The sequence below is a fragment of the Cydia pomonella genome, chromosome 2 (assembly GCF_033807575.1).
Source record: "Cydia pomonella isolate Wapato2018A chromosome 2, ilCydPomo1, whole genome shotgun sequence".
Taxonomy (NCBI): domain Eukaryota; kingdom Metazoa; phylum Arthropoda; class Insecta; order Lepidoptera; family Tortricidae; genus Cydia; species Cydia pomonella.
Window position 1 is genome coordinate 30,654,834 of NC_084704.1, and position 15,981 is coordinate 30,670,814.

The 15,981-nt window shown below is 36.8% G+C and overlaps 2 protein-coding genes across 2 annotated transcripts in view; one reads left to right on the top strand and one right to left on the bottom strand.

Annotated features, from left to right (window-relative positions):
* Positions 1 to 2,227, top strand: part of LOC133515519 (uncharacterized) — an 83,879-nt gene extending 81,652 nt beyond the window's left edge. The window contains exon 7 of the mRNA XM_061848065.1: positions 1,615 to 2,227. Within this exon, the coding sequence (XP_061704049.1) occupies positions 1,615 to 1,742 (128 nt within the window). The 3' untranslated portion in view covers positions 1,743 to 2,227. The remainder of the gene's footprint in view (positions 1 to 1,614) is intronic.
* Positions 2,228 to 10,817: 8,590 nt separating this feature from the next.
* LOC133515323 (TBC1 domain family member 23) lies at positions 10,818 to 15,779 on the bottom strand. The gene is made up of 2 exons (XM_061847785.1): positions 15,485 to 15,779; positions 10,818 to 15,243 (listed from the first exon to the last, which is right to left on the bottom strand). The coding sequence occupies exons 1-2, from the start codon at positions 15,505 to 15,507 to the stop codon at positions 13,239 to 13,241; spliced, it is 2,028 nt and encodes a 675-aa protein (XP_061703769.1). The 5' UTR covers positions 15,508 to 15,779; the 3' UTR covers positions 10,818 to 13,238.
* Between the last annotated feature and the right edge of the window lie 202 nt (positions 15,780 to 15,981).

The window sequence follows — 15,981 nt, forward strand, 5'->3', positions numbered from 1 at the left end:
GCTACTCCTGTTATTACTAGTACAGCCGATGCTACCTATGGCTGCGTTGGTTATTATTGTAATAATAACAATTCCTACGCATAGCGAATCTGTCTGGAATCAATCGTTCCATATTCATGTCATTTAAATTCAAAGGTCTTGATTTAAGTAGAAACACAAATACAAATTTTATCAATAATGCCTCTTCGGCCAAATACACAGACGGGAAACCGCGGGGCAGTTATATTATTTTCCCTATTGCTTCGAAAGTTTATATGGGTGGTAAAGTAAATCGTATTGTAGTGTTGTTTTATTTCTTTAGTGGTGTTGTTTTATTTCTTTAGTGATCTTAACGGGCTGTTTGGATGGCTTTACCATTAACGTAGATGTTAAATTAACAACGGTAGTTGTAAAGTTAGTCATCAAAAAGCAGTAGGTACGTAATAAAATGAGTGGAATGTCATGAAGCAAGGAGCTGTGATCACGCGCAGTAAAGATGGCGCATTAATTTTGTAAAACATTTTGTACTGTACCTACTAGCGTAAATTCTATTAGACGTTTATTGAGCACGGGTATCTACCTTTGTCAGAATGATATGAAAGCAACTTGTAAATCACAATCTAGCAAGGGTTGGCGTTCAAGATATCCCCAAAAGAGCAACTAAGATGTACTTTATAGCTCATCGCGCGAAGAATCCTCGGTCTGCCCGAAAGGGCTTGCGGGTTGCGGGTGAAACTTTGAAAATAATGTGACACTATCTTTGTAAGAACCCTCTCGGCGGGCGCTTGATAATATACCCCCAGCCGGAGATATGAATCGAGTTTTATGTACTTGGAGTTTGATATAGAAATTGCCCGATCGCGGCTCGCTAATGGGTATTGGAGTTACGTAACTTTTAGCAAACGTCAAGCCGTATTCCGTAATATTGATGATTTTTCTTATCGCTGGGTCTATACATTTTTGCTAGGTGAGCGTTTTAGCAACTTTGCATTAGGACTGTTCGAACATTTTGTGTGAATGAAAATACGGAGGACGGGCATACGCCCACTTCCATCTATATCATTACTTACCTTCATCATCTGTCTCGCGTTATCCCGGCATTTTGCCACGGGTCATGGGAGCCTGGGGTCCGCTTGGCAACTAATCCCAAAAATTGTCGTAGGCACTAGTTTTTTCGAAAGACTGCCATCTGACTGACCCAGAGAGTAAACTAAGCCTTGTATTGTATTGTATACGGGCGATTTTCCGCAACTCGACGACTTGCGCCTATTTTGCGTCTAAACTAAGCCTTAGAGGGATTAGTCCCGTTTCCTCATGGCGTTTTCCTTTAAACGCGACTGGTAATATCAAATGATTCGTACATAAATTTAGCTGAAAGACTAGGCCGTATCCTAGTTAGAATCTAGCTGATCTAATTAGCTAGATTTTCAAAAACGAAATACCATAAAAAAAAAATATTGCGTTATGATCCCTGAGAGTTTTATGTTTGTAAACCCCGTTTAACGCACATGGACAAGGACGGGGCGGAAATAAACTTTTCTTTATAAAGGAGAGCCTTTTACAACCAAAACTACCCGTTTATAGTGTTTTTATTTTAAAATTCCCCAATTCGCTCATAAGTCTTTTTCTTCCCAGTGGACGCAATCCGGCCGTCAACGTTCTCGCAGCCGTCGGCCAACCTGACGATGCCGGAGCCGACGGCGGCCGCGGCCAGCCCGCTGCCCTCCCTGCTGCTCTCCGTTCTGATGCTACTTCACGCCTGATGCTGAAGCGTTTAGACTATGACGCGTGTCACAAGTTTACGTTCCTTCACTGCCAGACCTAAAGAAAAGTTACACTAGGACCCAAAGATTTCGACCAGCGCGTTACACCGAAAATCGTCGTGACGTGGAGATGTTTTACCATCGCTGATGAACCTATCATAAACGTGTATTGACTGTTATTATTCGTAAATCTATAGTGAACCCTGTAATTTACAATATCTAGACATTGAAGTTTAAAACATGTTCAGAGCTAATAACGCTGGAGCAGATTTCGTACGCGAGGCAGGCGGGAATCTCTGATGTTAATCTAAGATCGGCGTAACCTGAGATGCCTCGAGGTGCGCCCGTTTTACTGAATTTCCTCTGAAACACAATAAAGTCAGGTACTCGGCAAAATTAAATTTATACATGCCTAAAATACGCTTATTACTTGTCGACGTTTGTTTTTGTTCTGAGAACACCCAAATATTCCGAATATAATTAATATATTATAGTATTTTATGCAACAGTTGTATAAGAAGGGTCAAAAAAGGCGAGTGGCGTGAGTTACAATGTGAGCCGGAGCCGAAGGCGTAGGCGAACATTGTAAAGGAATACGCCACGAGAATTTTTTGACCTACTTATACAACGTTGCATACAATATTTTTCCTACGAGTCAACAAAAATAAATCTTAATTTAGGTAAACAAATTACAGCAAAAGTATATAGCCAAGACGCGCGAGCATACCTTGTTACGCGCCCGGCCCGCCCCGGGCCGCGGCCCGCGGCCGGCCGGTCGGCGACACCTCCTCGTAACTCATGAGGCCCTGGTACTTGCTACTTGCTAAATTAATTTTTTGGACAGTTTTTTCTCAATTTTGGCCACCGTAGCCTACGGAGACTAACAAGCAACGCTAAGCGGTCTTCGTAGTCTATGGGTGTTGCTATATTACGGGTGTCACATGCGTGTTTCTGACTTATGAAGTAATTATTTTTACTATGCAACCAAATGAATATTTTGTACGTTGGCAGCAATGCACTTAGTTTAAAACTGTATTCGTTTTGGTTTTGTTAGGTTGGTAGCCACTAATCGCAGTAACATTATAACTTATAAAAGCACAAGAGCTTTTATGAGGAATAGACAATATAGACTTTTCTTGAAATCTTTTATGTATGTTCTTATATTCGTGTTAATGAATGCATAAATGACAGATAACAGTAGAGGAGTAGGAAAATAATATAATAAAATTCAATATTCTAAAATTCGGCATTATATAGTGTACCCTTTTGTTCTTAGAAGACGATATTATATTTCCATTAGGATTCAGAGTTTTGATTTAGTGAGACATATCAAAGATACATTGATTGGGTAAGATGTGTAAAATCTAAGAAAATTCGTGCTTCGAATTTGACAGTTAAACAAGATGGCACTGTACAGCCCCATACATTTTGCGGTAGCTCTGATTTTCAAAAGTTGACGTTTGACGATCGTGACCGCAAAACATATGACGCAGTACAGCGCCATCTGTTTTGGATGTCAAACTAATGGGGCACTTTTTTTTAGACTTTATTAATAATAATAGAGAGATATTACAATCAATTCTCTTTGCTACATATCACTATACACATTTAATGATATTGAGCACACGCGTCATAGTCTATGTGTAGCTTTAATAACAAGATTTTAATAAACGGGCTGTGATAAAAACTTATGCGTTCACCTGGTTGGCGTGATTTTGCATGTAAATATTTTGACAGGTTTTTATTTCATCTGTAATTAGCCATGGCCGTTCCGCGAATCATAGTTTCATCATTATCATTTTAACGTCAAAGCTGCGCGTAGGTAAGCTTAAATTACATTTTAGTCAATACGAATTTTATATGGATTGTCGTTCATTAAGAGGTCTATACTTATACCAACTTAGACCAGATATTCACTGTCTAAGATAGAAGATTCCAATAGTAATGAACGTTTTTGTAAAATACTTTAAACTCAAAACACACATCAAGTATAACTAAGTGTTTAGGTGATTTTGTAGAATGTTTACGAAAGTATAGAATACGAGAATATGGAAATATATTGATTTTCTTTTTAACCCCTGATCTGCCTGATATAACTATACCTGCTTATTAAACTTTGATGCCAGATAACGTGCACAAAATTATAACTAAATTTGACGTTCCCTAATCCCAGGCCTTGGTAGTTCTCGCTAGTAAGTATTTCATATCATTGGTAATGAGCGTATTTGCAAACAATGTTCTGCCAATGAGTAAACAAGCCTCGCCTCGCTTAATTCAGTGCCAAAGTGAAATCTGTAAGTTTACACGATGCGTTAGTTTTTATTAGAAATTTGCAGTTTTTATTGCTACTTATTCATCTCTCATAACAAAAACTAGGGAACAAACAAATCAAAGTTTTTCTTTGTGTTTTTACGTCTATTTCTGATTATTTATATATCAGAAAATATCGCTCTTTTCGGATTACAAAAACGGGGAGCTTCAATTACGGCGCTATGAGATTAAATTTGTCAGCCATTGAATTAAGACGAAAGTGGAGGACCCTCGCGAAATCACCTTTTCATACAAACGTAGTCCTCATTTTCCTCTCTGGATATTACCATTATTAAAAATAAGAAATGAAATGGAAGTCGTGCGTCATGTAAAGACCGTCAAATTAGTATCAAAACCAGTACAAAACCGTAACACACTGTTAAATTAGAATCGACCTCAAAGAATATTCTCATGTAAGTACTATTTTCTGCACTATTTTAGTGAAAGGGTTTTCACGTAAATATGTATACAGGATGATCCATAAATAAGTCAACTATTGAATCGGCCGTCTTATTTGTTTGTGTGGGAATAGGAAAATGCACGGTATGTTAATGAAAGAGTAGCCATTTAGGATTAAGTTACATCATCTCATTTCCCTTTTGAACAATTAGCATTTTGTGCACGCGAATGTTACTTAACCAATGATTTTTAGCCCAGGCAAGTATAGCAATTTGTAATGTTTAAACAGGGGTTCAGAAGTCCAGAGACGAACGTTTATGAGCAAGATCGAGAGTGCATTCCCTAGACGTTACTTCTCTATTACAATCAATACCTCTTTGGTAACACCGTTAGTTGTTGACAAAGCTGTATGAAACAAATTAATGATAATACGGATGCAAAGGTTTTAAACAAATGTTTGGAAGCAGAGGGCCTACCGCGAACCACGTTCCACGTGTTGCCTCTCTGTCGCACTTCAAAATTCTTACGTAAGTGTGACAGAACACGTCGAACGTGGTTCGCGGCAGGCCCTCACATTATTCATCTGTTTGTAATTAAATCCGAAGCGTAACATGAATACTATGAGACTACAGTTATAGATATGGAATCCTAGCGGAAAAATTTAACGCGGCTAATTGAAAATAATAACTCAAAACACAAGATTTACTAACCTTTGAATTGAACGTAGACGTCGAAGGCCTGAACTTCTTATAGCTTATAGTCACCCTTCAAACACTTATTCATTAGATACCTAGTACCTATTCACTCGCGAATGAAATACTTATTATTACTAGCGTTGAAAAAACCCGGAAAAATACGGGAAAATTTCCAAACGACTCGTTTTTTTTTTTCAATATGCTTTCGAAAAATGCAATGCAAATTTCAGTTATAATACTTCCAAAAAAACGAATAAAGCCGAAAAAACTAGTTTTTTTTTAAACTTCTGTATTTTAAGATATGAATTTAAGTGGGAATTTAAACAGGAAGATTAAGGTTGCACGTCTAATTTGTTAGTTTCTGGCATTTTATATATTTGACACTGTCATCACTCATCAGTGGCATTGTGTATGACGTATTTAATTTTACTGAATAACACAGGAAAAAACTGAAAAAAACTAAATTTTGTAAAATTCCCGGAAAAAGCATTTGATATTCTCCGGAATTTTCATCCCTAATTATTACGCGTTCAATATATTTCTGCCAATTAATAAGTGATGCCTGGGATTCATTAATATTAAACCTTTTGCCTGGATACGAGTTAATTAAAAGTTTTAATTGGGTGTTTTTAAACATTTCATTTCACGGCAGAGTCACTAATCAGACACTTAATCAAATAAGTCAAGCAAACAAAGTCTAGGCTAGGCTAGGCGAGCCCGATATAGATTGTTTAGACACACCTAGCAGAGCAGATTATTTTAATCATTTCACCGTGATTTCACCGATAACTTTAGCACTACTTATGTTTAAATTTATTTGTAAAAAAGAATAAAATGTCAACATTTTATTCTTATTTTCGATGACAATTAAATACCTGACAGCGTTCGTTGGAATTAACTGACATAAAATTCTTCTTCGGTAAAGGAAAAAAGGACAGAACCCATCTCCAATGAGTCTTGCGAAAAAAGTCCTTGCTTCTTAGGAAAATTCCAAACTTTATAATATAATATTTAAGAAAATAATTCCTAATCCAGCTTGTACGACCAAGGAATACAGTATACAAGCGGATTTAACTAAAAATAAATATATTGTGTATAGATACTACGAGTAATTAGGTTGGAATTGGGTTCGAATGAAATAAAATAATTTATTATTGTTAATGTTATCATAGATTATGTATTAGTTTAAGATTTATATCTTATTGGTGCTTTTTGGAAAACCATGTCTACACATTATCAATGTTTTTTGTTTTCATGCAGTAGTTATATAACCTAAGCTTATTGAAGGGAAGGGAATTCAGAAGGTTGCTTCTTCCTCGTTCCTCGATTTTCTTATTCTTGCTCGCGGCCACATGTAATTTGTATCTCTTTTGTGCGGCCATAAGGCATGTGCATTGGCAACGCGCATGTAACTCCTCTGGAGTTGCAAGCGTACATAGGCTACGGAGACTGCTTACCATCAGGCGGGCCGTATGATTGTTTGCCACCGACGTAGTATAAAAAAAATGTGGACTGCATCCAATCTCTTCATCATAACGTTCGAGCATCCTTTACGTGCTCCACCCCGAGCACGTTAGCCACTCATTCGCCTGAAATGATATGTTTCTCCACATCATGCGTCGGAAACCGCTTAATTATTATTAAGTCCAAAAAATCTAAGAGCGTACTCGTACCTACTCCACATGAAGAATGTGTTGCAAAAACGCTCATTCAGGATTTTTTTCGAAAAACGGCTGCTGTAGCCGAACCTATAGGTCAGTGTTACGCAAAATACGGCCCGCGAAGCAGCTCCGGCCCGCGAAATGATTTTATCCGGCCCGCCGCCTGTCCTTCGTAATAACTTATACGTAGACCGAGAAATAATAAAAATGCATTTTTTCTGCAATTCTGGCCCTCCTCTGAAATTTCTTAAACTTTCTGGCCCGCGATTATGAAAGTTTGCCCACCACTGGTGTAGGTAAATACTTAATTGAGAAATTAACGTGGCTGGTACTGATATTTTGAAACAAACTATCTGTCAATTATCAACTTAAGTAAATAATACCTATTTCAAAGTTAGGTTTAACTTTCTGTACGCATGCCTATTTATTGCTCTTTAACATTTCAACTATTACTTTAGACGCTCCGATATAATAATATTTAGAAAATAGATTTTACGACACCATCTTGTAAAATATATATTCACACTTCCTAAGTAATGTGATAATGACTGCCATTCATTTGTTTATTATATTATAAGTAATCAGAGCTATGGTTCATTGAGCATAAGATGTACATATTTACTTCTAGTACCTAAGATTTTAACCGAGTCACACGAACCGGCCGCCAAAAATTCGCTCCCATCTAATCACGCTCACACAGTGGCTTAGCTAGGCGTAGGCGAATGGGGCCCTCGCCCACGACCTCGTACTTACGGGGGGAGCCCGCAAAGCCAACCTTTTCATTACCTTGGGAATACACACGGAACAAAAAGGGCCTCACAGATGTGGTTTCGCCCACGGCTAGATTAGTTCACGCTACGCCACTGCGCTCTCATTTTAAAACGACATGAAACTTGGCATGAACATTAACGTAACATATATCTATGTCTAATACTAGTGCCTACGCCAAATTGGGATTAGTTGTCAAGCGGACCCCAGGCTCCCATGAGCCGTGGCAAAATGCCGGGACAACGCGAGGAAGAGAAGAGATATCTATGTCTCATACTAGATTTCGTTCGTAAAAATTGTTATAGGTACAAAGAAAATAGAGCGAGTAGAAGTTGTATATACAGTGGAAACCGTTTATTATAATAAATAAATAAATTATGACTCCGCTTATGCTGACCAACCGCTTACTGTGCGAAGTTTGGTTTACCTATAAAATTCATTGTGGCAAAGTCGGAAAAAATAATCTCGCTTATAATTCTATGACCTATAAATCCTATTTTCATGACCGGTTATTCGCTAGTTAAGTTGTTTATGTTTTATTTTAATTCTCAGTGAAAAGTTGATACCTAGTTGGTACAAGGTTAGTAGGTAGCACTCATCTCTTAATTTTATTAGTAATTTGAGATTCATTTGGAAAAAATAACAAAAATAAGAAGTTAATCAACTATGCTTTATATGATATCCGTTTAGACGTGTTTGTCTCTTCCCTTCAATGTCATTATATGCGGATTCTACTGTATATGTAAAAGTTCTACTCATTTTAATTTCTTCGCATTACAATTTCTAGCAACGAAAACTGGACCAGACAGATATATGTTACTTGAATGTTCATGTCCAATTGCACGTTATACAAAGTATAACATAAAGTCGTTTTAATTCACGATTGTATGGCGGCCGTTAGGTTCGTGGGACTTTTAATGACTATAGGTGCTTAGACACTATCATTAGTTAGGTATACATATAATTATCTTCTAAACATAAATACGCAGACGACGTTGTGGTTTTTATTAATTGAAATTCTATAAGTTAAAAAGTAACGCTATACTAAGCATCTCTTAAGCACGAGGTTTTTATCAGACACTTGTATGACATTTGTTAGGTATTTCATAATTTTACATATAATATGTGATAAAAATATCCTTATGTTTTCTGTCAGGTACATTCTGCAGTGGCGTAGTTACGTGACTTCGCCCACGGCTAGATTTCACGCTACGCCACTGCATCTGGGAAGTTTTATCAAATGCTAAAATAGCGTAATCATATCATATGTTTACCTCTTCGATAGTGTCTGCACCTATTATATGATCAGTTCATTATTAAGACACAAACATATCATTAGGTACCTACTTGTGATTTTAGTCAACGAAAAAACTAGATAGAACTGAAATACTGTAATACAGTAAGCGTCAATAATATCTGCGCGGGCGCGGACCAAGAGTGCGAAATTATTTGGAACAATACGCGTGCTGGTACTGTAATTTTTTAAAAAAAAAGAAGAATCATAGTTGTGTCTCAAATAGTGTCCGATCGAACTTTGTTTCGGCATAAAAATCATGTTTCGGCCAAAAACCAGCCGATCCTTTCGGTTTCGATAGCTTTCAGCATAAAAATCATGTTTCGGTCGAAGGTTTGGTTTCGGCCGAAACTAGAACAAGACCCTTCCTTCCCTTCAGTTTCGGAAAAAACCGATTTCGGTCGGCCACTACCAACTTTGCTTTTCAAGAGATAACCTTGGCGCTAACTGTATAATATTTACTTACTTATGTGTCTATATTTTATGTGATGCCTGAATCGCAACGGATACATATCAAGTACTTTACTGTTAAGCTTAGCATTAACTTTGTAAATAACTCTATATCTATATCCACTCTTTTTGAGGGCTCTCTATGTAATTAAACATTTCGACTCATCAAACTTAACGAATAATTTAAGGATTAAAAGAATTTATCAGTTACAATAAAGTGGTTGTTTTATTTTATAAATACCGTCACGTCTAAAACTATGGATACGAACAAAGTCCCAAAAATATGTACCTATACACGACCTTATTGCCCATATATTAACGTGTATACATATTTTTGCCACTTTGTCGTCCGTATCTATATTTTTAGACGTGACCGGTCCTACACTAATAGCATACCTGCTCCTTGTATACAGGATGTTTTTAACAATTTTAACCCTAAGTTTTGGTGCTCCCGCATTGGCTGTTATAAAATGTTATACAACATCGTGTGACAGGGACATCATGATAGTATTGATAGTTATTTATTATGTTGTCCCTGTCACAGGATGTTACATAACTAACAATAAAATTAAAATTAAAAATTATCTAAACAGATAACAATACAGAACCCATCCAATCTTTGAGGCCCTTTTATAATTATTATTAATTAAGTTTTTTTTTTCAAATTTCTTTAATCAATTTTTTTCTATAACTACATAATCAACAATCTAAACCTAAATTAGCCTGAGGCATTGTTCCCAGAACACTGGCCGCGTTCCCCCTCTGCACAGTGAGGCTGAGTTTTTGTGCAAAAAATTCGCCAGCGCAAATTTTTTTTTCATCAAACCCATACGTGTGGGGTATCTATGGATAGGTCTTCAAAAATGATATTGAGGTTTCTAATATCATTTTTTTCTAAACTGAATAGTTTGCGCGTGAGGCACTTCCAAAGTGGTAAAATGTGTGTGTGTGTGTGTGTGTGTGTGTGTGTGTCCCGTAACTTCTAAAATAACATAATGAAAAATCTAAAAAAAACTATATGATATACATTACCATGCAAACTTCCACCGAAAATTGGTTTGAACGAGATCTAGTAAGTAGTTTTTTTTAATACGTCATAAATGGTACGGAACGCTTCACGGGCGAGTCCGACTCGCACTTGGCCGCTTTTTTTGTTTTTATAATAATAATTCCTCTTGTTCGTAAATCTGGTTGACAACTAGAGGGTTGTACGAAAACGTACAGGGCCCTCTAGGTACATTACTCTGTAAATTCGAAATGTGAATTTATCTTAGACTTTACACATTTTCTACAACCCATGAATCTTTGGTTACACTAATCAATAGTAACACAGTTACTAAAAATAAATAGGGTTAAGATTCGGCAACGCGCATGTTATACCTCCGGAGTTGCAGGCGTCCATAGGCTACGGTCACTGTGCTTACCATCAGGCGGGCCATATGCATGTTTTCCACAGATGTGGCATTTAAAAAAAGAGATAAGATAAGAAAAGACCAAATTCAGTAACGCAAGAATAATTTATTGTATAATTAAACACGTAATAATTATCTACTTACATAGTTCTCAAGTGTAAGTATGCAATAATTTCTAACAATCAATCTTTTAATTAGGTAAAGAAGTATCAATACAATATACACTTATACATTTGTTATTAAAATGAATTGGAATACTTAATTGACTGTGATCTTTTGACCGCTATGTTATATGCATAAATGTTATGCTCACGACAACGCCATTGATAGCTAATATCAAAGAGAATTTCAAATAGAGGTGGATTGTCAAAGAAAACTTTTAGCCACAGTAAATTTACTGCCATCTTTCGACACATGATTAAAACTTTTAGAACGCCATTTGACTTTGAGCCTTATTTTCACTGATAGGTATGTTTTAAACTTGTTAAATATCAAAAAGTAGCGCCATCTAATAGGTCAAAGGCCAAAGGTATGGCGGCATCGTTTCGAGCGATGGCGCCATAACCTTTGGCCTATGCCCGGTTAAATGGCGCCACTGATATTTAACAAATTTAACACATATCAGTGAAAGCATAAGGATCAGGGTCAAATGGCGTTCTAAAAGTTTTAATCAAGTGTCGAAAGATGGCAATAAATTTACTGTGGCTACAAAGTTTTCTTTGACAATCTACTCTATTTCAAATTATCTGTTGCTAATACACACCTCACTTAAAAGCATGTATGTTACTTTGACAGAGTGTCTAACGCCATCTATAGGCACGATAACTCATACCACGCATACCAAGTCATAATTTGTAACGGGTCTAACTCGAATTTATTTCGTTTTTCTTTTTCTCGCGTTGTGACGGTTGTATGTAGGTAATAAGTAAGATGGTAAGATGGAAAGCTTGCGGTTTCGAGAGGAAAGTGCTACGAAAAATGTATGGTCCGAAGAAGCCTGACGGTAGTTACCGGCATCGCCATGAACCATGAACTTGAAGCTCTGATTTAAAAAGGAGACCATTGTTAGGTCTTGCAAATCCCAGCTGAGATGGGCAGGTCACCTCGAAAGGATGCCCGATATGAGAGCTCCAAAAATTATGACAAGGTGGACACCACAACAGAAAAGGCCTAGTGGTAAAAGGTAGGTAGCTGGACTGTGTGGAAGATCTTAGGGGGATGAGGAAGTATACCAACTGGAGGAAGGTTTCCAAGGATCGCGACAACTGGAGGAAGAAAGTGGAGGAGGCCAAGACCCACAAAGGGTTGTAGGGCCATCGGAAGCAAGAAGTAAGATGGGTGGTTTGAATTGGTGGTTAGTGCTACGCCCAACTTTTTCATATACTTTCGTCTTTTCCTGAGACATCAGTTATCCGCGACCAAGACCAGTGTAACTTGCACCGAAACGTTCGAAATAAAAGTAAACATGATAAATTAGCAATAGACCCGTCTCAATTTATGATTTAGTGTTCAGTACGTGACCAAAACGCGAAAGTTTTAAGTGTTATATTCACGACTCCTTAAAATCCTCTTCCTCGTTCACAGCTGAATGATAGGCTAGATACCTAGACCTAGATATACCTTTATTGTAGAAGTGCTGGCTCAAAGTTTATTTCGTGCTACGTGCTACAAGGTATGTAAATTCACAAAACATGTGATTTTTTTTTTTACATCAATGATGGGTAAGTTGTGCAATATCGGACTAGTAGACGCAAGATTTTGGCTTTTTGGTGTGTACAGTTAAATATACATATAAAAAAACTAAAGCCAAGCTAAGAAAACTAGCTAAATTAAGTACTAGTATAAAAAATATACACAATCAGACTCATTTATAACATATACATCGAAATAAATGCATAATTATATTGAATAATTTAATAATTATCGATTTCTCATTCAAATAACACTCTATTCTTTAATATTTCAAGGACTCGTTATAAAATGTTAGCCCTAATAGGTACTCAGGGGTTATTCAAGTTAATTATTTATTTAAGTTATAACTTTACCTATACAAAGGATGGTAACTACATTCAAGAACAATGAAAAAGAAAATAACGATAGGTAACCATTTTCGATGCTTTAAAACGGTTGATGTTTAGTTCGTTCTGAACTAGAAACTTAAATACTTGCATTAAGCACTAAAACTAGTTTTAATATTAAATACGTAGCTTAGCTATGTTTCAAAATAGTAATTAACATCAAATATGTGCAAATGAAAGCAAAGTGAGTTTTTTACAACACAAATATTTTATAAAGAAGTAAATGCTCTAAACCTCGTTAGGCAGACTATCAAATATTTATTGTAGACTTAATAGACTTTAATAATTTGTAAAATTAAAGATCAACATCTAGATTTTCCTCAGCAAGGAAAATACAATAATAAAGCTTATATTACTCTAATAGGGTTCAAAATCGAATACTGAGGCGAATTTATAGTACCTTTTTGAATCATTCTACCATTAAATAGTTTATTTGTTGTCCAACTGTTGGACTATCTGGTTAGATACCACTTTAGTCGCCAGCGAAGCGTTGGGTATCAAAAAGCGATCCATATCCTTAATTAGCAAGTTATCTCCATCCGGCACGCCGTACTTGAATGTAATTAGTTCTGGGTGACGCTTTTTCGCCGTTATCTTCACAATGGTCGACAGCGGCCTTCGAGACAGCACCTTGTACATGCCCCGCTTGTTGGGGATGTCTCGGAGAACTATTAAATGTGTCTCGGTAACAACTAAGCATGAATCATACATGTAACCGTTCAATAGAACCTCTTGACACAAGAAATTATCGATGACATTGTGCTCTTTTAGGAATGTGTTAAGATCCACGGTTTCTTCCAACATATCTGAGTCTGTCAAGTCCTTTCTAGAATCTGAACGAGAATCATCATCTTCATCATTAATACTGAACACCGGAGGAACATTCCGGTACCTCTGTTCTTTCCTGTCGCTGGCAGAAACATGCCATTCTCCTATGCCTCCAGTAGCATTTGGATTAACAATATATTCTATCAACTTGCCTTTAACTTCTTGGCTTTTAGCCTTCATTGCTGATGAAAGTTTACTAAACAACTGTATGGCTGGTGCATTGTCTCTTGTGTTACTTTGGTGTGATTCAACTCCTTCATTGTTGTTTTGTGGGGCACAGACTAGGCATGAAGCCGGGTTGTGTTCTTCCAAACAATCTGTCATGTGGGGACCAAAATAGTCATGTATGGCTACAAATCCACCATCCAGCATTGAGATATATTTGGTATTCCTTTTTAAAAATGACGCTATCACCATATGTGCATAGCTGTCCTCCTCTGTCCTTCCAGAACCAACGAAACACAGATGTTCACCGGCGGCCAATGATCCAGCGGCCAATGCCTGCCTCTGTGCATTGAGTAAACCTTGTACTGCAGTATTAAATGCATTAGGCTCTTGGAGCATGAGATTGCAATCCAAATGGAAGGCAGTAGATAAGTGCCCAGCATTGTATTGCTCTGCTGGTCGGCAATCAACCAAGAAGTACTTAACACTATCAATATCTGATGCATCTACTGTAGCACTTTCTATGAGTTCATGGACTGCTACTGGAAGACACAGGGCTTGAGAATAAAGTTTAGAGTTAATCTCAAGGCCATTTGTTGAAAACAATACATCTAGGACATCATCTCGGAATGAAACTGGTGTTTTTAAAGAATAATAGTGAGCTAATGAGCAAAAATCTGAAACATCTGGCGCTTCCAAATCTGCCGGCATTCTACTCAGAGTTTCTATGATTTCAGATTTGTCTTCATTCTTCATTTGAAGCAGTTGTTCTCTGGAGTTTATTATCATAATTAGACAGAGAAAGAAAATGAAGAAGGGATCAGATCTCTGAAAATATAAGTCCCACATGAAGAGAACAACATCCAAACTGCATGTTCCAGCAAAGAGAGACCTGAGCCACGGCAGGCAGTACTGCTCCGGAGTTATCCTTTTGGTATCCAAGAATGAACACAGCTCCGGGTCATGATATTGTAAAACCAATCGCAGTATATGGAATGGTACACCATTCTTGGTACAGCCTTTTGGAATGTATAGATTTATCACTTTCTCAAACAAATTGTATGTATCTGCCCTTGGTAATTTTAAACTCAACAATGGCAATAAAATTTCAATCCAACCATTATTGGAGATATATTGAATGGATTTGGATTTGCAGTAAAATGTGATTATTGATTCAATGTCAGAAATTACTGAGAGTTTATCATCATCATCATTACCCAGACTTTTTACAAACTTCTTCACATCATCTCTCAGTTCATTCTGATTGGCCAAATCAAAGATTTCATCAAAGAGCAATAGCTGATTGGTAGCGTCTTGGCAATTGAGACAGAGAAGCCACACGTCAGGACGCAGGCTTTCTGGAATCTTTTTACCTTTTGTGAGCATGTTTATTTCGTGAGCTGAGCATCCATCGAGAAGCGCCGATTCCAGTTCAATCAACCTGAAAATACAAATTAAACACTTAATATTAACGCGTTCACTGCTTATCGGGTCACGGAAAAGATAAGAATGTCTTGCAGTCCTACAATACAGCCCTACAATATAAGTCTTAATCAATTAGGTCATACTCGATATACAGATAATTAAGGGAAAAATAAATGTCTAGATGTATTTACATCATTATAAGCATATAATAGTAAAAAACTGCATTATTCGACAACGAATTGCGTTTATTTATTTACCAAGTGCTGTCGTCTTCTTCCATTGTCACAAGCCCAAATCACTATTGGTGTTTTACAACCACCGATGATCAAGCGCTTAAATTTCGGAATGTATAATTTTAATAATGATAGTTGATTATATCACCCGTGCTCATGAACAATCTATTTCATTTTTAGGTAATTTCAACACAATAATAAAATCAATGCCATGTATGACAGTACTATATTGTCAGCTGTGTCCAACTGTCATCAAATGACTAAGGATAAGGATGGACTAAGGGAAGCAAAATAATCGATTATTTTATGCTTAAAACGTGACGCTCAAGGCTGTTAAAACAATGTCTTGAATTAATCAACAAATGTCATTGTCACATGTCACATGGCCACGGTCCAAACCATGGTACAGGAACTCTTGATTTACTTGAAAGCCGATTTATTTACTTAATATCACAAACTTCTTGAAACCTAATTTATCGAGAAATAATTCTTATTAAATTAGTTTGTTACAGGTGATAATT